A 24,629-nucleotide genomic window follows, 5' to 3' on the forward strand; every position below is an offset into this window, starting at 1 on the left:
TACTCTTTTCCTGCTTTTTGATAATTTTTTTTCTGACCGTGCTTCTTTTTTTATTCCTTTTCTCTTTCCTCCCCTTTATATTTCTTTTCCACTCTCCCTTTTTCCTTTGTTTTCCTCCCATTCTTTGTTTTGTGGTGCTTTTCTTTGTGGTGGTTTTTTTTTTCTTGTTGTGTTTTTTTTTCCTTTTCTTTTCTTTTTTTTTTTTTTTTTTTTTTTGTTCTTCTTGTTCGGTTATTTTGGTCCCTGGCGGCTGTGCCTCTCCCGCGGCACTCGCGGGTCTCGGTGCCGGCGGCCCCCCGATCCTCCCCGGAGGAGCCGCCCCGGGTGGCCCGGCCCGGCCCGGCCCGGCGCGGAGCGGGGCGGAGCGGGCGCGGGGCGGGCTGCAGCAAATCAGCGGGGCCGGGACCGCACATAAGAAGGGCGGGCGGCGTCTGCCCCGTCCCTCCCGGCGGCGGCAGGATGCACCATGAGGAGCAGGCGCCCCTGCAGCGGCCCCGCTATGGCTGTGAGTGAAGTCGGGGGGAGCAGGGGGAGCCTCAGGCTTTCTTCTTGTTTTGATATTTGGTTTTTTGTTTGTTTGTGTGATTTTGTTAGGGGTTTTTTGTGTGTTTTGGTTATTGGGGATTTTATTGTGGTGTTTGGTTTTTTTCAGGGTTGTGTGTTTTTTTGTTTTGTTTTGTTTTCTTTACTGTTACCGGCTTTTCTTGGTTTATTCTTAAAAGATGGACGTGGGGGAAAATAAAACCCGAACGGTAAACTCCGCTGCAGCGCGCCGGCTGGTTTTAGCTTACATCGCAGCGAGCTCCGGCTGGGGTTTGAACAGGTTTTCGTGGGTCTGGGTTTTGTTCTGAAACTTTCTGAATGGATTGAAGCTGTAACTCCGCATTGCAACTCGGGAGTTTTAGGTTAGAGCTAGAGCTTTGCGTTTTAGCTTCATAACTTGGTGCTACAGGTATCGCTTTGGGTCGTAACTTTATAATGTGAATTCTGACTAGGGCTTTGGGTCGTAGTTTTGTAACCTTTGGATTATCACTGCTGAATTTCTGATTATACAATGAAAACTTTGCTTTGCGTTTTTATAACTTTGTCTTAGAAGTTTTTAACTTTAAATAATAACTGAGGTGAGGGGAGAAGCAGTGCAGGTACCAGCCACTTCTTTCTAGAGGTGTGCTTACTTCCCAACCTGTATTTAAACAAAGTCCTGAAGCACCTTTCTTCCTCCTGCGACAGGGCTCTCAGCATTTCTTTGCCGTGCTGGGATCTTGCACCGGGCTGTGCGTTCTCCCGGTCCCTGTAAGTGGCAGAGCGGTGCAATTTTTGGCTTTGCCATCCCTTTAAGAAATGCTAGTGAGATTTCAGGCATTGCAAAAATTCAATCTACAAATTATTAGTAAATAATAATACAATGACGCTGGCATCCGTGGTTGAGCGGTTTCCCAGGTTTTAGTATAGCAACTTTGTTTAAAATTGATCTGAAACATTTTTTGAAAGTATAAAAAAACCCAAACCACCCCAAAACCAAAAAGCTAAACAAACATAAAGCGAACAAAAAAAAACCCTACACAAAACCCCCAAACGAACTCGGTAGCATTAGGGGTCACGTTGCTTCCAACCAGGACAGGCAGAAAGGGTGAAGGCAGAGCTTCATCCTGGGGGATGCTGTGCCCTCTTAAGCGTTTTCTCCTGTTGATGGTTGCCTGTTCATGCAGTCTGTGGAATCTGCCTGTAGGTGTCATTTTCCATTTGCCAAGTACCTAGTTAGGTGGATGAGAGACTACTGAAGGTGTCTTCACAGTTGTCAGTATTGATACCACTTTTGGATTGGTTACCATATATGTAGTTTGGGTGCCGATACTAGCGTGTTAGCAAAGGTGATCTTCTTGTGAAGTCAATCTCCCAAGTCAATCTTAACTTGCTATGCCATTGCCCATGTGGTAGGGCAACATCCAGGCAGTGTTTGCATGATGCTAAGGCCCTAGGTTGGTGCTTTGTCCGCTTGCCTGACATGCAAGGGATGCTTCAAATGTATGTAGTGTGCCTGTAAGGCCCACAGAAAGAGAGCCTATTCTGTGCAGACCTGATCTGGCTGGTATCAGAAAGAAACATCTGAGTCTAGGCATGGGGCACTTGCTAGTCTGTCATAAAGTCCAATGTGGTCAAAGATGAGGCTTTGACCTAAAGCAGAGGGCTCACTCTTTGTGCCTTGGTTCCTGTCTGTGCACTAAAGATGATTTATTTACCTTGCTGCCAGAGCTGCTCAGAGTATTTTTTGAGAATCTGAGGCCACATTTACTGTGGGGAAAGAATTACCATGCTAAGGATGTTGAATATAGTTTTGAAGATACTGTCTGACCTCCCAGTATTTGTACTTTGCCATGATAGTTCAGAGTTTTTTTGTGCTGTGACTTTAAGTTGTTGTTTGGAGTTCTAGGCACTGCCCTGGTGTTTGGTCTTCTGTTGAAGGGACAGGAGTGGATGAGAGGCTCTTTCTTGGCTTTTTTGTTGCCATCTCTTCTCTTACCAATACTGCCTCCTTGCTCAGACTCCAGTGGCTATTCTGTGCCTCCCTGACTGAGAGGATGTGGCTAATGTACTGCACTGCATCCTCTTTTTTTTTTCTTTTAGGATTTTTTTTGCTCCACAAATCTTTGAGATAGCATTCCTTTCAAAGGACTGGGCAAAGGCTCCTCAAATATGCCTGGCTGATGCTGATAGTAAAAAAAAAAAATATACCAAAGAACTTGTACACTGAAGAACAAACCACAGCCTTATTAGATTGTATTTGTCTGCCATTTTGGGATGAGGAGAGAAACAGAAACTTAAAAAGCAAAAGAAAAAAAGAGAAGGCTCCCTAACTGGAAAAATATTACCAGTACTATATGTGCTCTTATAAAGTTCATCACAAGTTGTAGGTTCTTCGTAAGACTAAAACTGCACTTTGGATCACTCGCACACCATTCCCTATGTCAAACACCAAATCTATGCTGGATTTCCTAGAAGAGTTAATAAATTGTCCCAGTTAGACTATCAAATTGCTGAGACTCCTTGCTTTAGCGACTTAGTACTGTTTTAAATGTTTGACTTAATTTGGACTTTTGACTTTGGCTTCAACCTCCTGGCAGAGTTAGTGTGTTGCTCTGAAGAAGGTTAGCATTTTATTATGATTATCCTCTGCTTGGAATTATATGAACTATCAGGTTACAAACTAGGGTATCAGCAACATTTAATCTTGACAACTAGAGAGGAACACATATGCAAATCTTGACTACATTTTGTAGCCTGAAGGATACCACTGGCAAAGGAAATGTCCTTGAATATAAGACCTTGGAGCACAAAGCGATTAACTAGGCCGACATAACCCTAGCTGAAAAATAGTTTGGCATTGCCAGGCTTGCTGATGTAGTAGCTCAGCATGTAGATACACATCTGAAAAAAATTCTTAATTCGATCATTTTACTCTTTAAAGTCAGGAAATAGTTGTACTAAATAAAACAGGACAATTGCTTTCTGTGTGGGGGCTAGTTCAGGATGAGCATGGTTCATGGGAGAAACAGGAGCTCAGAACAGTCTTTGAGCCTTCTCTTAGCCTGTTAGGGCTAAAGCCTTGTGACTTCCTGGACCACTTATTGAAAGGTGCCTCCGACTCTGCTGGTTGCTAACAGCTTAAGAAAGGCGGAGAAGAGACTTCTGTTCATACTTCAAGTCTTTTACCAACTCAAGTGAAATTATACAAGTGCTAGGAAGCAGCTTGAAGCAGAAACTGTGATAATGGGCACTCTGCTGTTCAATTTGGGTAGCTGTTTTCCAGTCTGGCTACAGCTGTTGCCTGGTTTGTTTTTCAAGACTAGCACAATCAGATTCAGAGGTTCACAGTCCTGCAGAGAACTGGGACTTGTAATACAACTCAAGGTATGAGCCATTTTTAAAACAAAAAAGCTTACTGCCGTTAAAGATCATGAAGAGAAAAGTATAAACCTTGGATGTGTCTCAGAGATTAAATGTAGAGTTTTGAGCACAGGAACATAAATTAGGTAGAGGTGTGTCTTGTAGAATCTATTTTTCCTAACACCCTCTCAGGTCCTTTATAGCGAGTTCTCCTAGAAACCTTTGTGCAGGTCTAAGTTTTTAAGAAATGTCTGAACAGCTTCACTGCACTTCCAGGAATGTAATAAAGCTACAGTGAGTGAGGCCATGAGTGTCTGGATTTGCAAAGGATTTGGGGCATTTCCATACTTAGAGTAGCTGAAGAAACGTATGCTCCTGAGTCCTGTATAATGAGTAGGAGAGAAATTAGATGCTTCAGCATCATCAAATTCATCTGCTGAGTAGAAGTAGCTAAAGAAGTCTTCATCCTTCTTGCTGAAGGTGGAAAACCAGCTTCACTGGGCATAGATGAGTAAATACAAGGGGGGAAAATTAACTTTGGTATCCAGTGATGGGGGCGGTGTTTGTACTTCTGGTCCTGGCTCTGAGGACTGCTTCTGTTTGGAGATGAGACAAATGAGCATCATGAGCATCTTCATGGGGGAGAGCTGCACTTCTGGTGGAAACTTAAAATGAAACAGCCTACACCTCTCTATGAAACTTCACCTAGCTGCTTTCTTCTGCGGGATCTGAAAGCTTGCAAACCACTGACCTTTTGAAATGCATTTAAAACCAGAAACTGTAAATTTGTCTGCATATCTGTTAAAAGCAGGGAAACAAATGGCTATTTTTCAGTTTCAGAGGGGGGAAAACCCTGTTTGGTAAAAGTTGTGGGATTTTTCTAAGTGAAAAAACAGATGGGATTTTAAAAGCTTAAAAAAAAAACTTAAAAAGCTTAACTGTATACCATGCATATATATTCTTTAGGGTGTATACTTTCTTGTAGTATTTGTGGTTTATAAGAATACTTCTTTTTTACTGATGGGTGTAATTTGGCAAGCAAATACACTGTTTATCTCATCCACTCTTTTGTAGGTTGCTAATAATTAAACTGCTGAACGAGATCTTGAAAAGTTTAACTGCTTTGTTTAACCAAGTGCACATAATTCATTTGGTAGGAGGTTCTCTGTGTGCTTTCCATACAGTGCAGCCTCATCTCCCCTGAAGTGTCTTGGTAAAAAAGGCTGGAGCTGTGTTACAGCATGCTTAAAGCTACTTCAGCACTGCTGAAACAGGAAATATTAATATTGTTTTGGAAATGGGATTTATAGCACATGTGAGTGTGTTAGATCAGGTCCATTACTTGGGGCAGGCAATAGGAAGTATGCAGGTTTGCAGCTCGCCACTTACTATAAAGTGGTGTTGCAGTTACCTAGTTGCACAAGCTCTGATTTGCTTGCTACTCTCGTTGATTAAAGCTGTTATTTATTAGAGGTAATCTTACATGTAAGATGGAAAGAAAAAAAAAAAAGATCAAGCAGTGATAGGCAGGACTGGTGGGTCATATTTCAGTGGGATGATAAGCGAGTGTGCTCTCCTGTGCTCTGCTTCTTCTTGCAGGAAATTATTAACCTGCCGTGTTTGCGTCACTTGTTCAGGCCGTTTCGGTGTTGTTTTTTGTTTTTGGTTTTTTTTTTCGCTACAGGTATCCTTGAACTACCTCAAGTTGTGGAATAAAAGAGCAGGTGCTGGCTATGGGGGAAGCAGAGTCCTTGCTATCCGGGGGGGGGGCACGATTAGGGAGGACAGGCAGTCATCTCCTCCTCGTCCTCATTCTGGGGAGGTAGAGCAGGCGAGGAGAGGAGTGGCTGCTGTGGGCACTTCATTTGCAGAGCCTTGAAGAGAAAGCCAGGGCCCGAGATGAGCCCTGCATGGATCATTCGTTGGGCAGCAGTTCCTGTACCTCAGCGCTTGCCTTCACTTCAGAAAACAAAGCTCCCTTCAGCCTGGAGGTAGCTGGGCTTTGAAGAGGCTCCCAAATGCCTTTGGAAATGTGTAAGCAAACAGCCATTAGGAACCTGTGTTACCAGCAGATTTCAGTGCCGAACTACTGTTTTGTTCAAATGAGTACGTACTAGCAAGAACACAGTTCTTCCTTATCACTTCCTGGCCGGTTTAAGAGGCTGGCCAGGTATAAATTATTCAGGAGCCAGATTCAAGGATCATCTCAGAGCTCTGACTCACAGCTGCTGGCAAACCAGCGCTAGCCCCTCTGGACCTGCTGCCTCAAGGTGTGGTGCCTTCCCTTTCTGCCTGCCAGGCTCCAAAGCTGGAAGGAAATTCTGTCCTCACCCCAGGTGCTCCTCCTGGCTTGGGTGTATCAGGCTAAGTAGTCTGCAGCTTCAGCCAAAGCTGATGATGAAGGATGTGGTCTCTGGCAGTCTTCCCCTGTGAACTCTGACCTTCTTCTTTCAAAGTGCAGTAAAAGCTTTCATGGCTGCTAGCAAGGCATTTAAACTGATTCTTGCCAGGCTCTGAAGTCTGATGGGAAATACGCAGTCATGCATACTATCCATCCTCTACTGGCTATTCCTTCTGAAAATTAAGGGCATCTTCCTGCACTTATGCTTGTTTTATAAAGCTGCTCAGTGCACTAGTTACAGTTACAAAACTGAATTCTCACAGCTTCTAGGAGCATGGCACTGATTAATCCAGGGACAGATGAAATGAGAAATGCCCAAACTGTACACGGTGTGCTTAATTAAGGCAACTACTCTTTTAGAGGTTTGTGATGTCAAAAGCCATCTCAGCTGAAATAAACAAATGAAAATGTTGAAAAAAACAAAAGTTTTACGTTTTCAAAGGGATGTTTCAAATGTGTTTTGGAGCGTTGTAGATACTTATCATAGATGAGTACAGGGGATATCCATGTCTAATATTCTAAGCTTGAAAACTACACGACACAAATCTGCTTTTCAAAACAAAAAAAAAAATCTGGTATCAAGGGTCATCTTTTTAATGACAGAAGTTGTTTTTAACGTTGGGATCTTAGCTTCCACCTTGCTTCAGACTGTTGCAACTGGTGAGGCTTCCGCAGCCTTGACTTGCTGAGGTGCCTTCAGCTAGGCTGTCAGCCTGCTGTGGTCTTCACCTCTTGCTAACCCTCACAGGATGGCAGGCAGACCTAATTGGTCAGGAAACTAATCTCTCTTTGCAGAGCTGATTTGTGTTGTTGGATTTGCAGTCACTTCAGGGGCTCTTCAGGACTTTTCAGGGGCTGGCTGCTGGTCCCACATGTTCCTCACACCATGAGGCAGGGGAGACTTTCTGGCCAGGTGGAACAGTAGCAGCAGCCCGAATTTCAGTGTGTTTCAGTTGCACTGGAACCGCACCCTAAAACTGCTTTCAGTCGGCTCTGCTGGTGGAAGAAGCAACCTCGACTCTTTCTACGGCATTATTTTTGCCTGGATTAGGGCCCTGGTCTGGGTTGCAGCACGAACCTGCTGGCAGGTCTGCAAACACAGCGTGGTGGCTGGAGCAGGGATGAGCACAAGCGATTAGGGGAATGACAGGAGTCATGACAGGTCGAGTTGATTTGTGTTACTGTTGCACATGGAGATCTGGAAAGCCGGTGTGTGGTGGAGGTGACAATGTGCAGGCAGCTCACTGGAGTGTTCTGGGGCACACAGGAAGAAGCAGCATGTGTCACTGTGGTCACACACACACAACCTTCAGCTGCCTCTGCTGTGGAGCCACTGCCACCCTAGTGCCCTGCCTGCCATGGCTTGGTGGGGGCTCTCAGCTCTTTTGCCACGCAAGGAGTTTGCAGTTACTGAAAGGTTTTTGAGGGATTTTGTCCCTACTGCTCTAGCTTTGTAACTCTATCTCAATAAAAAACCTGGTGGTGCTCACTGGGCAATGCTAACATGGTAAGAAAATTGTGACAAATGGTCTAAATACTGGACTACTTGAACAAAAACCAAACCAAAACAAAAACCCAAAGTTTTTTGTACATAACGTAAGATTCAAAATGCTTTTCCAGTCCCTTTCTGCTGGAAAGAGATGTGACTTGTGATATGTGCTGCTCATTTCTGGGATTTTTAGTTTCTTGAGCCCAACAGATTTACCCAGTCAATAGCTAGTGGGCCTCTGCTCAGTGGTAAACAAGTCTTAAAATCCATATGTTCTCAATACAGTATAGCAAAATAATGCATTGAATTATCACCATGGATATATGGTGCTGCAACTGCAAAGAAACATCTCTTGGGGAGAGTGGGGATTATGTTTAGATGAATCTGAGATGGAACTTCTACCAAGGAAGACAGTTGTTTTTACAAAACCAGGCATACAGTAAATGCGATTCTATTGCATCTGAGCTCAGAAGTTGTTTTGAGTACTGCTTTTCAGACCACAGCAAAGTATAGATTTCTTTACTGTGTTTTAGTAGATGCCAGAAGATGAACCAGCCTTGTTCTAGCATTTGAAGTCACATGGTAGATGACTGCTGAAGATGACTAGACACCTTACCTGTAAGGATTGGATGTGACTGCCTGCTGCTTTGAAATTATATCACCTCTGACTATGGCAGCTGTGTTTAACAAATGGTTAGAATGTTCCAGAAAATAGACAGCTTCTATCATGTGTAAAGCAAGCTCCTTGTGTTCCAGTTTCTATCTTGATACATATCACAGGAAGTAAGATCACATGATTTTCCTGAAGATTTCACTGATGTGAGCAATTTTAGAATAAAATGAATGAAATTTCTTAGTATTGTGGATAGCAACAGGCAAAACAATGCTGGTGTTCCCTGTAACTCTGAACCATGGCAATGTCAGTTGTTTCCCTGCCTCTTTTTTTTTTTTTTCCACACATAAACAAAACTATGTGGCTCTGTAATTGTCTGCAGAGGCTTCTGATAAAAACAGTGATGAATTTCTTTAATGTTCATCTGTATTTTTTTATTTCTCTAAAAATGACAGGTGGGTACTGATAGGTAGGCAGCTTCTGCCCAGGCTGCAAGTGCTGCCCACATCTAGACTCTCAAAGGATAAAGAAGTGAGCAGTCAAGATTTTTAGTAGTAGAATTGGTCTGCACTACTTTCTGGGGCATATTTGAGATGCAAATTTACATATGGTCAAGTTATTTCAATTTTAATTTCCTCAAGTTATAAAGCATAGGCTTCCTTGGAAGATAACCATTGCATGTAAACTGTTACCAGTTACCCAGAAGTATTTTAACTGTGCTCTTGACAGCCTTAAATGTGCCAGCCAGGAGAAGCAGAACTACTGCTCATGAGCAAGGCCTGTTACAACATTCTGCAGAAATAGTTCCCAAAGAGGACAGGAGTAGCAACGAGATCACCTGGGTAAGATACTACTGTTGGAGTAGCAGTATTTTCAGACTGCTGTAAATGCCTTATTATAAGGAAGATGATCATAAAGTGTGATCTGGAAACCAGGACAAAGCTTATAGGAAGAACACATGCAAGTAGTAGCAAGTCTTGATTGTTTGAAGCAGTGGCTCAGCTAAGGAAACAGACTACAGCTGCGAAAAAGATGATAAAAGTCAGTGCTCAGCCCTTGAGCATGTGAATTTCCTTGCTGGGTAGAGACTTTGAAACTTGATTTGTCATCTATTTCTCACTATTTCAAGCAGAGTGCTTGTTTTGAGGTGTCTGCACAATTCTTTTGATATGCCTCTGATAAAAAGATTAATTCATGATTGATATTTAGTAGTGCTTTCGTTAGTAGAAATAGATTCAAAGGAGCAAGGAGACTGCCCTTTGGTCAGTATGTGCTGCATTAATCCAAAATTAACTTCTGGTAGTGAGCTATGGAGTAGACACAAGCAAGTAACCTGGAAGATTAGGTTCTTCAAAAATGAGAATTTTGTGTCAGCTTAGAGTAAATATTAATTTAATAATAATAATACTGTTATAGTGTATTATTTGAGTCAAAAATTACCTTGTGCAGAGACTTCTTCTGGAACTGGTATTACTTGGTATACTGAAAAGTTAGGAGGAATATCTGGCTCACTCCACATCTGATTCTGTAGTGACACGTACAATGGTAGATGTGTCATTGTCACTCAGAGCAGTTTTGAGTCCCTATTTAGGTACTAGATGTACTGAGTGAAAGGGTGGGGTCTCGTCTGCTCATTCAAACCTCGCTTGAAGGTCTGTGGTTAGATACTTGCATCTTTTGTGCTTTTGTTATGTCCTATGGATCTAACTCCTCATGATGAAAGAAAAATTAATTCTTATTACTAGGTTTGTGTGCAAATGAGAAACAAGGGCTGGAGATGTCCAGAAGCAGTCTGGGCATAGTCCTGCAAGCAGAGTCTGCCTGTCTGGTGTGCTCCCAAAGTGACCTAGCAGGGAGCACTGGGAAGAGGTTACTCTGGAGCCAGTAGTGCCAGATTCAGTAACTCAGCAAGCATTTGCTTGCCTACTGTGGCCTGGAAGCAGCCAAGCAGGCTTCAAGCAATAACTGAGGTCATTGCTGACACAGGACTGCCTCTGAGCTGGTCTTACTTGCTTGGATACACCAAGTTTGACTTCTTCCCACAAGAATGTATTGTCTCACCTGGGAAGCAAGAAAAATCAAGTTGCATCTCTATCTCCTGTGCCTTTCTGCCCTTGTGTGGGCCAGCACAGGGGGGCAAGGCCAAGAGGTTTTAGGATGAGATCCTATTGTGAGCCTGATGCTGTGCCTCCATCCTTTTTTTGTGGTTCTCTTTGCACTGGGCCATCTCAGCTGAAATAAACAGTTGCTGGGTGCACAGCAGGTTTGGGAACTCTTTCACAAGCAGCTCAGTTGCCTTCCCAGAGGTGTCAGGAATGTAGAGGGAGGGCAGGAACCACAATAGCTCTGTTCATTTTCGACCTCTGGGTGTCCAGAGGTCCTGCTCATCGCCTAAGCTTACTGTGCCTGTGTATTGATGTTCTACATCACACAGCATTTCTTTATGTTCTTGAGAATTTTAAGTTGTTGCTTTGGGGGTTGTTGGGTTTTTTTGTATCAAAACTGTTCATCATCATTCCTTGATCTTTTAATTTTCAGATGCATTGTCACTGATGCTTAAGGTTTTTTTTCTCCCCACTAGGATTAAAAAAGGTCATTGCACCTGTACGTTGAAGATTTAGAATTATGAAATTCAAATATATTGTGACTAATAATTATTTAGGAATGAAAACCAAGACAGAGAAATGCATTTGCCAAGTTTAATGCTGTGGGCCTCCTGGCATGAATACTTTTCTTTTTTTACTTGCATGCTTTTGGTTTTATCTTCAAGGAAAAACATGCATTTCAGGAGTTTTCTGGAGAGCCTTTTGGAGTACAGAGAGAGTGAAGCAGATGATTTATTTAGAGCTTGGTAGAAGAAGGGTTGTGCAACAGATTGGCTGGGGAAGAAGCAGGAGATGATGAGTTGTCAAAGGAAAAATTAAGACCTGATATCTGGGCTGAAGGTTTCTACAGCATTCTTTCTCATGGTGATCCCAAATTTACTCACTGGTTAAGTGATGCTTTTGCTCGTGGCTTTTTCTAGACAGGTGTTTCAATCCTCCTGAGTCTTATAGTTAAGACCCTGAGACACATGTAGCTCTTATCAGAGTGTCATTGAGCAGCTCACTCACAGCTTTTCCCCCAAGTACTGTCTTTTGCTCCAGACTTGTCATCTTCCTTTTCAGTTCTTTAAGCTACACCTTGCCACGTTTCTTCCAGCTGGTTATGGTACTGTGAGTTTGCTGGTTAGGAAGCTTTTTTATGAATACTGAATCCACTTGGCAATGATTTCTTCCCAGATAGACTATCATGCTAGACTTTTTTCAGGCGATGTGAGTGGCTTTTCCCTTCCCCTACCTGTTGCTCCCCCTGTCCCTGTTGTGCTTGTGTTCCTTCTTTCTCACAGCCAGGACTATTGCCACCCTAGCCCCCCACCAGAAAATATACCTATAAATCATTCTTCTGATCTCAGACTGTAATGCAGGTGAGCTTTTTGACACTTTGAAGGCTGGAAAAGACATCTGACAAGGCTCTGATTTAGCAAAAAATCCTGTGCAGTATTTGCAGGGCTTTATCTTAAGCGGTTAGTGCTTATATGGCCTAAATTTCTACCAAAGAGTACCAACAGTGACTAAAAACCTTAGTGTTACATTCTTCCTTGTGGAGTTCTACTAGTTTGAATCAGTAGCTTTTACCAGACATGCCTGGTTTCTTCTCTCCCTAGCATCATACTTTATTCTGGTTCTGCTTGTTGGCCGAGATGTCTTTAACACCTTAATAGGGGAAATCTTCGCTTCTGCCATCTTGTGTGGCAGAGCATCTGAAATGCAGCAGTAGGAGTGCAATGGAGCTGTGGTCAACATCACTGTGTACACAGAGAGGTGGATAAACCTGAACTGGGGCTTCTTGATGCCACCATGGTGAATTCAGTCTGCACCCTGCCCTTCCTCCTGATAGTCTCCAGAGCTTCTTTCCTGTTCTTCCACTCCACTTCTGCTGTGGTTTCTGCCCTGTGCTTGATCCACAACTGTTTATGGGTGTGGCTGTGACCACAGGTGGTGGTTCTGGTGTGACTGCTCATAATGAAAGTTGTCTTTGTGTTTCAGCAGAAGGCTGCAGTCATGTCTCTTTCTGTTGTTAACTGGTTGTGCCTCAGCTTCCAGCTCCTTGTGTTAGGGATGAATGCCTTTTGGATGAGCTTTTCACCCTTCCCTTGGTAATCTTCTGAGTATTTTACCTCGCACAAGTTAATCCTCCTTTATTGTCAGTGTGTATATTCACTTGACAAATTGATATGCTTGCAATTCTTTTCAGAGAAATACGAAATATAAAGTTTCTGATGAAAAAAAAAAAATTTATGGCATTTGTAGGCAAGAGACTTAACTTTTTTCTTTCTACTAAGCCTAGTTACAGGGCTGATGCTGGGGTGTGCTAATATTTTTCTGTCCTTTGCAGTTGAGAAGTGTATTTTATTAGCCTGACAGTATTAAACTGTTCTTTTCATTATTTCAATTACATTCTGCTCATGTTAAGTTGATCTGAGGTCACAGAAGGTAAAATATAAGGAAATGAAATCCATATGGTAAAATTTTACCTCTTCTATTGAGGATTGTTAATGTATATTGCTAATAAAAGCAAAGCAAGATTAAAGTAATTCCAGTGAAATGAACAGAGCAAGTGGTAAATGTGTCAAAATACATGGAATTCAGAGGACAAGGTCTTTATTTAACAAAGCAGTGAATTTATAAAGCTGACAGAGGAACCTTTCACACTTTACTATTTGTTTCCTCATGAATTAACCTCTGGAGAAGGAAAGCCTGTTGGAAATTTCTGCTGGAATGTGCAGTATTATTTTGAATGCCTCATGCCCTCAGTGATGTACTGATTTGACCAGCCTTTTCAAAATACTGCTTTTTTTTTTTTTTACCCTTATGTGAAAAATGTTATTCTTTCTCTTTCTCTCTGTGTGGAAACTAAGCAAAACTTCCAGCCAGACTAGTACTTACCCATGTACCCTTTTCCAAGCTACCTTCCAGCTTGGCCGTATTAGTGGCTTTTGGTATAGACAAGTGGAGATAGGATGGCCTGGAAGGGAAAAAACTACCTTACTGCTAGTGTTTCCTGCCTCTTCCGGATCCACCACTCTGAGTGCTTTCTTAGGCTTCTCTTTCTTTTGTTATTTTTCAGGAGCATAGACCGAGGATTTATTAGCAAAGAGTTTTAAGGTCAACTGGGTAATTCATAGAAAGGTACTAGAGTTTCAAAGGTGTTCTTTGAGCACCTGAATCTTGGGGAAACCCTTGTGTTTGAGGTGACCAGCTAACAAAGTATGCAAAGACAAACACAATTTTATTAAGGAGCTATGTGAAATACTGCTGGAGACAGTGAGACTGGCAGTTAAATGTAGGTGGAAGTGGTTAGGCAATAGGCTGATAAATTGCATTTCATGTTTGTAATTGTAGGTGGTAACAGTGGGAGCTCAAAGAAATTTTTGTTGGATTTTCATTTACTTCTTTAAACTTCACTACCCTCTCTGTGCTGCTAAACATACAGAGCAATTATAGTGAAATTAAGATAAAAATGGAACCACTTTATTTTTCTGCACAAGATTAAAAGATCCTACCAGAAAAGAGATGATCATACTCTGATACCATCATGCAGTAAGATAATGCCAGAACTATTTCATGTCTTGTAATATATTGCCTCTGCTAAGGTCTTGATTGTAGTGTAGAAAGCCTGAGGTTTAAATGTAGAGTAAAGGATGTGTAAACCTATAAACAGAAATATGAATGTTAAACATTCTGGCAGCACATGTGGTTACTTGCTGAATGACAAAGCTATATTGTGTCTGTGTGGTTAAATGAAACTTTTTTCTAAATTTTGTGGGAATTTAAGTGTCTTGAGACATGTCTGAGGAGTCCTACAGCCTTCTGCCAGTGTCAGCACTTGATAGACTGTGAAATGAAGCATTTTTGGTGCTTGGCTGCAGGAGCATAAGTTGTGGTTGCTGTTGCATCATGGTCCCCTTCATGTGATAATCCTGAAGTCCATGTATTGTAATAGTGCTCAGTCTCTGTAAATGGATGTGGTTGGACTTGTGATAACAGATATATGACTGAAATAAAATCTTTTTCAAGGAAATAGGGAGAGGACTCAGGAAAGTGAATGCATAGGAATGAGGCTCTGAGAAAGCTCAAGGGAGAGACTGGTTTAGGGAACATTCTTAGTTTTGCATCAGGATGTCCTTTTACTGGTGTTCTGTTGTCAACATTCCCATCCTAATGGTCTTTGTTTGTTTTCCCTGAAAACAAACTGCAGTGTCTGGCAGTGAGATCTGGTTCACAACAGTGGCCCTGTAGATCCTGTGTGAGACAGCTAGTGAGCATGGATGTGTACAGACAGTCTGTCTGCTGGCCAGAAGATACGTCTGTATTTCTGCATGAAAATGTTAGACTACAGATTAGGCATGATACAGGCAGTTTCAAAGGGAGGGAAAAGTTAAATGTTGGAAAGACTTGAAAAAAGCCATATTGAAGAGCCTCATAATTTAGTAATGTGTATTAGACTAGTGTCTGCAGTGAATCTGCTCTCCAAGTTCAGAGCTGTGGTAGGTTTTTGAGTGCTTGCAGTGTCTGCTTTTTTAAAGAGACATTTCTTGGAACAAATATTCAGAAAATAGACTGGATTCCTTGAACTGGAGCAACAGAAAATGGTTTTGTTGTTGTAGGACATGTGCTATCTGCTTGTGACTCTAGTCTTCAATGGAGGAAATCTATAGATAACTGGTTTGATCAGAGCCTTAAATTTTTCATTCAAAGATAAATGTCTTCCAGCATAATAACAGACCTGTAGATACTGAAAACCCCAACAGCAGAACACCTATAACAGGTGTTTGGTGCTGTCAAGCCATTTTTTTTTCTTTGCTGCCTATGGAATGGTCTCTATTCACATAGTTCAAGCTGTGCATATTTAATAAACTGTTGCATTAGATACCTGTGAGTTCATGCTGGGAGTGGAGGCTTGGGAAGGAACTCCTGAATCTGTAGCTTTGAGCGGTGTTTCTTCAGGAATCTAGATATATAATCTGGTCAATTTATTTTCAAGCTGCCTGGCAGTGCTGTAAGCACCTCCTCTTTTCAGTGAGGGCAGCTCAGGTAGCAGTGAGCCTGGCATTACCAGCTCAGACCTGCTCCTGTTACAGAGTTTGGCTGGTTTGCCTTGGTGCAGAAGCAGCACTTAGGAGTGACTGGGGATGCTTTTATTTACAAAACCACTGAATGGACAAATTTTGCTAGGAACAAAAAAAAATTACACTAAATTTATTGACCTCTTTTGCTCTTGGACAAAATAGTTATATGCTTTCCTACGACCTAAGGTTTTAACTCACACTGACCATCTAAAATGCATCTAGATTCTTCCTGAAACTGCAGCACTTAAGTGTCATGACAGATGTTTCATGTTTGTGACTCATCCTTATTCTACGGGCAGATGTAAATGGATGTTGTCTAGTGCCTGTTGTAGCAGGTTCAGGTTTCACCAGGGCTTGCTTTGGCCAGCTAAGAGTCAGAAGTTTTCGTGCAAGAGGGGCTTGGCTTTTGCGTTTGCATTTTCAACTGTTACGGCATGGGTCTGTTAAATGCTTTTCAGTTTGCCAATACTGGGGATGTGAGGATGGGCTGGTTTGCAGGAGGCAGCAAGGTGTGAAGGGATGATACACAGATTTTGCAGAGATAGTGATGGAAATTCCAGTAGTGGACAGGAACACTGCCTTGCTTACTGTATGGCCAGGATGGCACACAGCTGGGGCTGCCAGACATGGTTAAGCTAATGTTTAATTCAAATGCTGTTGTGAAAAACTTTTATCCCACCATTTTACAGTACTCATTAATGCGTTGCTTCTTCTCCCTCAGTCCTGACTTTATAAGTACTTTTCTGTAACCATAAGAGGATTTTGTTCTCTGCATCCTCGTTACGTCCTGTGTATTGAGCTTCCCTGTTGCTGTGCCAAAAGAGCCCTCCTCCTCCTTGCTCACATCTCTCTTTCCATGGGAAAATCTTCTCTGGTGGCAGGAAATTGAGGGAGATTGGCCCTGGGAAATAAAAGTTTCTTCTCGTTGTCTTCCTCAGTATAAGGCATCTTTTAGTATGTCTGTCACAAACACCATATTAAAGAGCCTGCCTGCTAGAAGCAGTCATGTGCTGTTCATGAACTATTGCAGATAGTCATATTTGAGTGCAAATGAATGGTAAGGAAGCCTTAGATGTTGTTATAGGTTTTCCAGGAGTTTTTTTTCCAGCCCCAGTTTTTGTGGATAACAAACTGTCTGGGGAATAGTTATCCCTGAGTAACTTAGAGCTATGGCTTGTAAAGTATTCCATAAATACATATTCAAAAACTAAAGCAAGTATTACTTTTCATTCCATAGTCTTGAGTTATTTATTATAGAATACTCAGGTTTAGTTTCACTTAAAAACACAATCCATGTGCCTATTTGAAAACTGTTGCAAATGTAAAATTCTTTCAATTTAATGTCATCTCAAGTATAAGTATACTAATGGCACAGATCTGGTAAGATCAGCATTGATATGGATTATCTCTGACCCTGGCACCTCCAAAATCCTTGCAATGTCTGGGGTAAGAGGGTTAACTCAACTTGCACAACATTTACACAGACAATATTTGTTCTCAAAATTCTTGTTTAAACTGAGATCTTGTGTGAAACTGAAGTTTTGAATCTCTTTCTAGACACTACTAGTAAGGCTGTGGCTCTAGTGGCTCTTGCATATGTGGGCTCATTAGTAGTTTCAGTAATTATAGTGCAGCTTCAGCAGTGGTGGTTCCATTTCTGTAAACTCACTCTAATCTAGGAGTTGGAATACCTTCATGCTCTCTGCTAATGCTGAGTCAGACTTGGTAAATGCTGCTTGTGCCATGTTGACTGTGGGTGCGTGGAGCACCTTGGGTTGCTTTGGCAGCCCTACAGTCAGCAGCAGAGATCCAAGTATTGCCAACAACTGGAGTGGCTGTCTTGGATCAGGGTGCATGAGATTTTTTGCAGTCCATAGTAATCTGCTAGTCCTAGCTACTTCTTTATCTGTTTTTCTACTTCCCAGGACAAATATGTTTCTGTTCCCAGGACAAAGGTTTTAAGCAAAGGTGATGGTGGATATAAGTGAAATATGTTAGCTGATGGAAGATAGTCTCAGTTTATGAACACTCCCTGGTAAACAGGCTTTTTGTGTGTGTGTGTGCGAGAAATGTGGAATGAGAGTATGTTGGAAGTTGCTACTAGAATATGACTTTATTTTCATTGACTCACCTGTGAGAAGAATATACTCAAAGAATTGTTGCATCATACTGAGTGCCAGAATAAGTCTGCTCTTATGTTTGTTCAAAACAAAGTGTGGCAGACTGATTACTTCTCACTGTTCTATGCAGTGTTTCACACACACTCTTCCTTTGGTGTCTTTCCATGATGGAACATCTATAATAATGGGAATCTGGTGTCTTTAGCACACATGCTTTGAATGTATTGACTCTTGGCTAACAGAGTAACAACACCTAAAATTAATTGAGTTTCAGATCTTTTATGCTAGTTACAGTAGCATTTTTGTTTGTTCTTGTCAGTAGACCAGACATCTTTTAACATTCCCTCTTTGAGGGAATATTTTATATTTTTCCTTTCAATTCTAAATCAAAGGATTCAGGATTAACTGAATCATAAAATCATAAGGTATGATTTTTAGATTTTTTTTTATTATAGCTTCTATATAATGTGCATGTGATCTCTGATATTTGGATCTTTTCAGATGAAACTTTTTGTGTATGTCTGTATCCTTTTTTGCCTTACCAGTTGGCTGGAGGTCTTCAGGTAAAGCCCTGCCCTGTAACATACTTAATTGTAGCACCCTTTGAATTGAGCACTGTAAAGAAGTTAATAACACGGCAGAAATATGTTTGTTTCATCAATATTCTAACACTTCCCCTGTTAAACAGGCTGAGCTTTCTGTCTTCAAACCAAGCTCATTTGTGTGTTGACACTGGTGTGGCTGGATTGGTGGATGCACTCACAGTGTGTTTGAAGCTGTGGAAGGCTATATGTATGGCTCTGGTCAAAGACAGAGGCCTTTGCCAAAACATATTACAGTGGACTAGAATTAAGGACCCAATTCTTTAAAGTGTTTTCCTCGACAGCTCTGTCCTGGGGGTACCTCTATCCTGCTGATTGTCATTGCTATTTTTAAAAGTGTCTGTAATCCCCTATTGGATGTGATAGCACCGTGACTTTGAAGCCAGTGTGAGCTAGGGGGGACAGTGTGTGATCAGGCTTAAGACAGATGATGTTGTAAGACACTCCCAGCCTGTAGGTGTTGGCACTCCCTGTGCTCTGCCTATTCAGTGCTCAGATATTTGGCCACTTAGGAGCAGCCACTCTGGCCACATCAGGAAAGAAGCCTGGTTTCCTACCTGAAAGCTGCTGCTACAGTATCTCTTCTACACAGAATCTGGGTTTTCCATTTTTTGGTACCAACAAGTTACTTGTTCTTGCCTCTTTACCTCATTATTGGAGAGTTTCCCAAGGAGAACAACTATTACAGTCCCACAGTATCTCAGTGCCTCCATCTACCTGTTCAATCAATCTTTGCAAATAATTTTAATGAGGGATTTGAGACTGGCCAGGTCTGCTCTATCTGGGGCATCGTTGCTGAGAATGGGAGGGACCTGTGGTAGATCCAGGACTAGATTATAAAGCATTAGTGTCATTCAGGTAAATACATAGATTGATTCTTATCAAACGGGTTGCATGCTTTTCTTCTACTTGCTTGCCTTTTTTGCCACTTTGCTTATGGCTGCGGTAAGTTATGTTTGAAGGGCAGGATTAAATGGCTATTTAAGGAGCTAAGAGAAATAGGGCATGGGAACTTTCATGGACGATGAAGGCTTAGTCTGGTATCAGCTGTCCTATCCTGGCTGACAGGGTCATAGCCCTTTAGAATCACTAGCTGGGCTCCTCTGATAGCACCTATCTTATCCTTGGAACTCTCATAGCTGACAGAGAACTATGTTTGAAAAGTGGCCCTAGACCTCAATGTCACAATCAATGAAATGATACGAAATGATAAAATTTCAGTGTGGTGGCTTGTCTATACTTCTTCCTCACTCTGGGGTGCCAGGGCCCCCGTGCAGCAGAGGAGCTGGGTCATGGAGTGGGAGCAGCACATCCTGGCTGTGCTGTTGGGCAAGAGCAGTGGAGCAGCCTCCATGGCCAGTTTGCCACTGAGCATTTTTCCACCTGCAGCTCATGTTTGCCTCCAAACTTCTGTTTCGGGTCATAGCAAGTGATGACCTGATTACAGCATCTGAGAGTTCATTTTAGAGGGAGTCAAGCCTGTTGGAGATACCAGACTTAAAGGCGACTTGAAGGCACGTATTTATCAGTGCTTGAAACTTCTGGGTCATTAGGAAGAGACATCTTGAAAGCCAAGGAAGATGTGAGATACCAATGTCTGTGGTGGTTAGAACTGAAACTCCAGAACTTCAAGCAGCCATATGAAATGTTAACAAATGTGTGGTAGTGGTAGCACCAATCCAAAATGTGGGCAAGTAGTGTCATTTCTTCTGTGTCCTCAGTAAATGCATGTAGGATAATTCCTGTGTTGTTGAGTTTTGGTGGTTTTTTTAAAACATTTTTTTTTAGTTTATTTTGGGGTTTTTTGTTTTGTTTAGGTGCTTGGGATTTTTCTTTTGTTTTTGTTTTTAAAGCACAGTCTTCAATGTATGCACATGCTTCTAGATTCCATCATCTTGCTTTACAAGTGCCTTTTACTTGAGTTGTCTGTATCAGCTACCAGGTCTTTTTTACCCACTGTGTGAAGCAGCTGCACCAGGGAAGCACTGAAACATTTGCTAGTGGCATGCAAAATGTATATAGCAGTCACACTTAGTGTGTTTGAGGAGGAGAGGGCCTCGGTTCTTTTTAGGTGAGGATGCATCTTGATGCTCTCAGCTACCAGGCTCTTGTGGGCTGCAGCAGAAAGCAGCTGGTCCGGCCCTGCATTTCTGTCTCCTCCCTTGTCCCTGTTTCAGCATGCCCGCAGGTGCACAGCAGCTCAGATCAGAGGTGTGATCTTCCTAGAAGCTGGTCTCTGTAGCTGTTGCTCTTTGTCAAGGGCTGGCCCATGTTGTGGTTCTCTTGATGCAGCCACAGGACTGTCAGGTCTGACATGAGAGGTGACAAGAGTACATGCCTGAGAAGCACCAGGAAGGGCAGGGCCAGCTCTTGGCATCCACTAGCACAGATAGGATGTCATTTTGGTAACTGGTTTATGCTGAAGGCTGTTTCTAAAAGCCTCACATGCTGTGACTTAAATTCAGCCAGAAGTCAGCACTATTGCAAGGTTGTTCAGAATGACTGTTAGAAACAGTTGGGGGAATTGGAGTTTTGCAATAGCCACCCTCTGTTCCCTGGAAAGACAGGAAGACCAGTCATGAGATAGTTGTTAGTAACTGGGATCTTTTGTAGATAGAGATGTGCACAGAATCATCCTAAATATGCTTGGAGTGTGCTTTTCTGGGAGGTGATGTGGTTGTAGCAGTAAGTAGGGGTGTGAATACCACAGCTTTTTCATTTTCTTACAGCCCTCATCAACCCTGTCAGTGGGAGATAGCTCAGTCTGTTGCAGCCTTACAGGTTCCTGAAGTTGCAGCTGTTTATCAAGTTGCCCTTGAGATATGTTTGCAATGTGCTGCTGAGGCTCTGCTTGGCATATCCACTGCTTGCTTTGAGCTTCCACACGGGAGTCCTCAGACTCCTCTGAGGGTGTGTAAGCGAAAGTCTGCTGCCTCCCAACCTCAGCCCCATGCGTTTGAGTGCTCCATCCTACCCCCAAACCAAGCCACAAAGAGCAATAAATGTTTGGTTTTGAACAAGTCAAACTGTCAGAATTCACCATGTGGAGAACAGCATTTTCCTGGTGATCTAAGTACCTTTGTGTACCATGCTAGAAAAGGCTTCTTTTGAGAAGGAGTTGACCATCTTAATTTTTGTTCTGTAGTAATTTGTCTGGGTTTTCAGAAAAATGACTAAGAATTGTGCCTGACTCATGTGTAACTTGATATGGGTTTCTGTTTGCAGCTATTGTGGACGATGAAAGGCTTTCAGCAGAGGAAATGGATGAGAGGAGACGTCAGAACATTGCTTATGAGTATCTGTGCCACTTAGAAGAAGCAAAAAGGTAAGTAAATGACAGCACGCTTACACCTGGCCTTTAAATACAGAAGCTTGCAGTACAGAAGGACTTGAAGCAACCTGGTCTAGTGGAAGGTGCCCCTGCCCATGGCAGAGGGGTTGAATCTTTAGGATCCCTTCCAAACCAAACCATTCTATGATAAGCTCCAACCTCTTGGGTTCTTTTAGCACTATCTTTTAATTCAGCTTCGTGAATTTCTTGTATTAACTTTATGTTGGCATTTTATAGCATTCAGTATGAGAAACTAATGCTCAATGTGAACAGTTTAGTTCATAGAAGGATTTAGAAGTAGTTAAGACAATCTCTTCAGAGTTATGGTGGTTACCATGTTCAAAGAAAGCAGGGGTTGGGTGCTAATACCTAAGGCTCTGCTTTGTGAGCAGCTGTCAGGCAGTGCTCCCTTCACTGCTGTGTGGTAGTGCTCCCTTCTTGGCATTAGTGCTTGTGGAGCCACTCAGGTTGCTAAGATGGCAGAAGATCACCAGGGCTCTTACTGGGTTAATGATTCATAATTTCAGTGTTTCAGTGGTAAGTGCTGGTAGGGCAATTAAAACCTGGACTCTGCTCTTCCTTTAGTTTTTCTAAGCCAGTGGTCAGGAGTACTCATGTCATGAAGCAGAAGCCTATGATGAAACATTGATCTTCAAGTGCACAGGGCTTTTATCACCTTTGTGAAAATGTACTGTGCTAGGTACACTTCATTCCCAAAACAACTATTCAACAATATTTTCCTAATTACTAAGCAAGGAGACAAGGTGCAATATCCTTGTGCTTTTGGAGTATCTTGAAGTGCTGCTAGTATCACATGTGAAATATGCTAGTATCATTTTACATTCAAAGATGCCTGTTGTACTCAAGGTATTGCCTTGGACATCCCTGGTAAGTGTCTTTGCTCTCCTGTGCATTTGTTGATGTTTTCAGTCCTAGACTTTAGTTGGACTGTTGTTCTGTGGAATTTCTGCATAAAAAAGAAAACTTGAGCAAGCTGGGAAACCTCGGTGTGATGACAAATGATAGGATCTTTAGAATAGAATAAGTCTGTGTATCTCGGTCAGAAATCAACTGTAGAAGTTACCTGAGCTCTGTTTCTGCACTGTTCCTCTCTTCATCCACCACTGGCACCGATTACCTGACTGGTTACCTGTTTAGCAGTTGTGAGACAGCTACCTGCCAATGTTGGTTTTTTTTTTTCCTAGGGAAGTTATAAAATCAGCCATTCTCACTTCCTGTTCAGTATGCTGTCCCTTATGCTGTAGCAGGCATTGCCTTCTTTGCTCTTTCTTCCTCTTCCTCTGCAGAGTGGTTCCCTGTTCACATATTCCAGATGGTAAGGACTGTCCTACTCTGCATACTCCTTTTGCCTCCATCATGCAGTTGCAAGAACTTGTCCTTAGTCAGCTGAGTCAGCTCCCTGTGGTGGTATGAAAGTTGTAGCTCTTTTGCTGAGTTAGTTTTCTAGTGGTTTAGTGAGCTGCCAGGTCTGATGGAGGGGTCAGAGGGAAATCAGCCCTGGCAAGAGGCAGGGGATGTGGTGCAGTCACACCTGAGAGCCAAGAGAGCAGATCTTTGCCTTGCTAAGGTGTTAGATCAGCTCTACCATCTCAATGAATCACATCTTTGATTTTACACAGGGTTCTTCTATCTGCTGGCCTCTAGCAAGGTAGGAATAATGTCTCAAAATCCAGCCATTTCTGTTACTGTTATTATTATTTTATCTTCCTGGCTTTTTTCATGGTTCCCCCTTCCAAGGTCTACTTGTCACTTTAGTTCAAAGTTCATTTGTAACATATCCCCTGATTTTTCATATGTCAAGTTTTCACGTTCTTTTAATAATTTGACTTAGATTAGCATCTGCTATAAGTAACCCTTTTTTGATTTTATTTCCATATTGGCTCATGCCATGAGCAATTTTCTAGAAGAAAACACTCCTTCAGCTCTGCCAGCAGGTGATGGGACTTTGCAGCCAGAACAGTCACTCCCATGGCTGTTAGGTACCTGGAAGCATTTCTGGATCTCCTGGAAAGGTGGCATTTGCTGGTAATGTTCACAGCTAATGCTTGCTACTGCATGAGGTGGGGCTTCAATGATGCACCAGAGGAGGTTTAGGTTGGATGTTAGAAGAAGCTTCTTCATTGTAAGGGTTGTTAAACACTAGAACAGGCTGCCCAGTATGGTGGTTGAATCACCATTCCTGGGGGGTGTTTGAAAGACATTTAGATATGCTTCTTAGGAATATGGTTTAGCGCTGGATTAGACTGGGTTAGGTTAATGATTGAACTTGATGATCTCAAAGGTCTTTTCCAACCATAATGATTTCATGATTCTCTAGGGAGCCTTGTGCTACCCATGCCAAGGGGCTGGATTGTCACAGGTGACCTACTGTATCCTCTTGAGGCAGGACACTGGCCCCAGGGCTGGTTAAGGAGGAGAGGTTGGTGAAGGCTCTGGCTGCTCTCTCGGGTGGACAGAGATGCTGTGGAGGAAGAGAGGGTGAGGGAAATGTCCCTCTTAGCAAAGAAGTATTGTGACAATTCAGTTGCACTGTGAGACTTCAGCCCCAGATGGACTTTAATGTGAAAACAACGTGGCAACAAACAGATGCAAAAACCTTGCAGAAACAAGCAGTCTCCATAGCTGCTTAGCTAGGATGGATCAATTATTGGTGCTGCTGAGCTGCAGATGTCCCACCTGGGCACTCATCCCAGCTCCTTCCCAGTGCCAGAGCAGCCCTGGTGGGATGTGCAGGGCCCTCTCTTCTGCTATGTGCTTGTGGCAATGGGACTGGATCATGGGTGGCAGTATGGTATCTTTGGTGCCTGCTTGCTCCCAGCTGTGCCCTCCTGGGTGAAACCTGGGAGTTCTCTGTCATAGTTGATTTCTGTTTACAGCTGCAAGCTCTACTTTTTCTGTAAAGCCTGGATGCATGGAGAGGATTTTTTGAGTGTTCAGGACAGTATGGATAGCAATGACAATAAGCAGATTTGAAATAAGTGAAGCAAGAAGAGTTT

General features: G+C 42.5%; 1 protein-coding gene across 3 annotated transcripts in view; it reads left to right on the top strand.

Moving 5' to 3' along the window:
• The first annotated feature begins 436 nt into the window (after positions 1–436).
• Positions 437–24,629, top strand: part of IQGAP2 (IQ motif containing GTPase activating protein 2) — a 123,082-nt gene continuing 98,889 nt past the window's right edge. For all 3 annotated transcript variants that reach the window (XM_030466972.1, XM_030466973.1, XM_030466974.1), the window contains exons 1-2: positions 437–505; positions 21,507–21,606. In XM_030466972.1, coding sequence (XP_030322832.1) covers positions 460–505; positions 21,507–21,606 — 146 coding nt within the window. In that variant the 5' untranslated portion in view covers positions 437–459. The remainder of the gene's footprint in view (positions 506–21,506; positions 21,607–24,629) is intronic.

The sequence above is a fragment of the Calypte anna genome, chromosome Z (assembly GCF_003957555.1).
Source record: "Calypte anna isolate BGI_N300 chromosome Z, bCalAnn1_v1.p, whole genome shotgun sequence".
In the NCBI taxonomy this organism is placed as follows: Eukaryota; Metazoa; Chordata; class Aves; order Apodiformes; family Trochilidae; genus Calypte; species Calypte anna.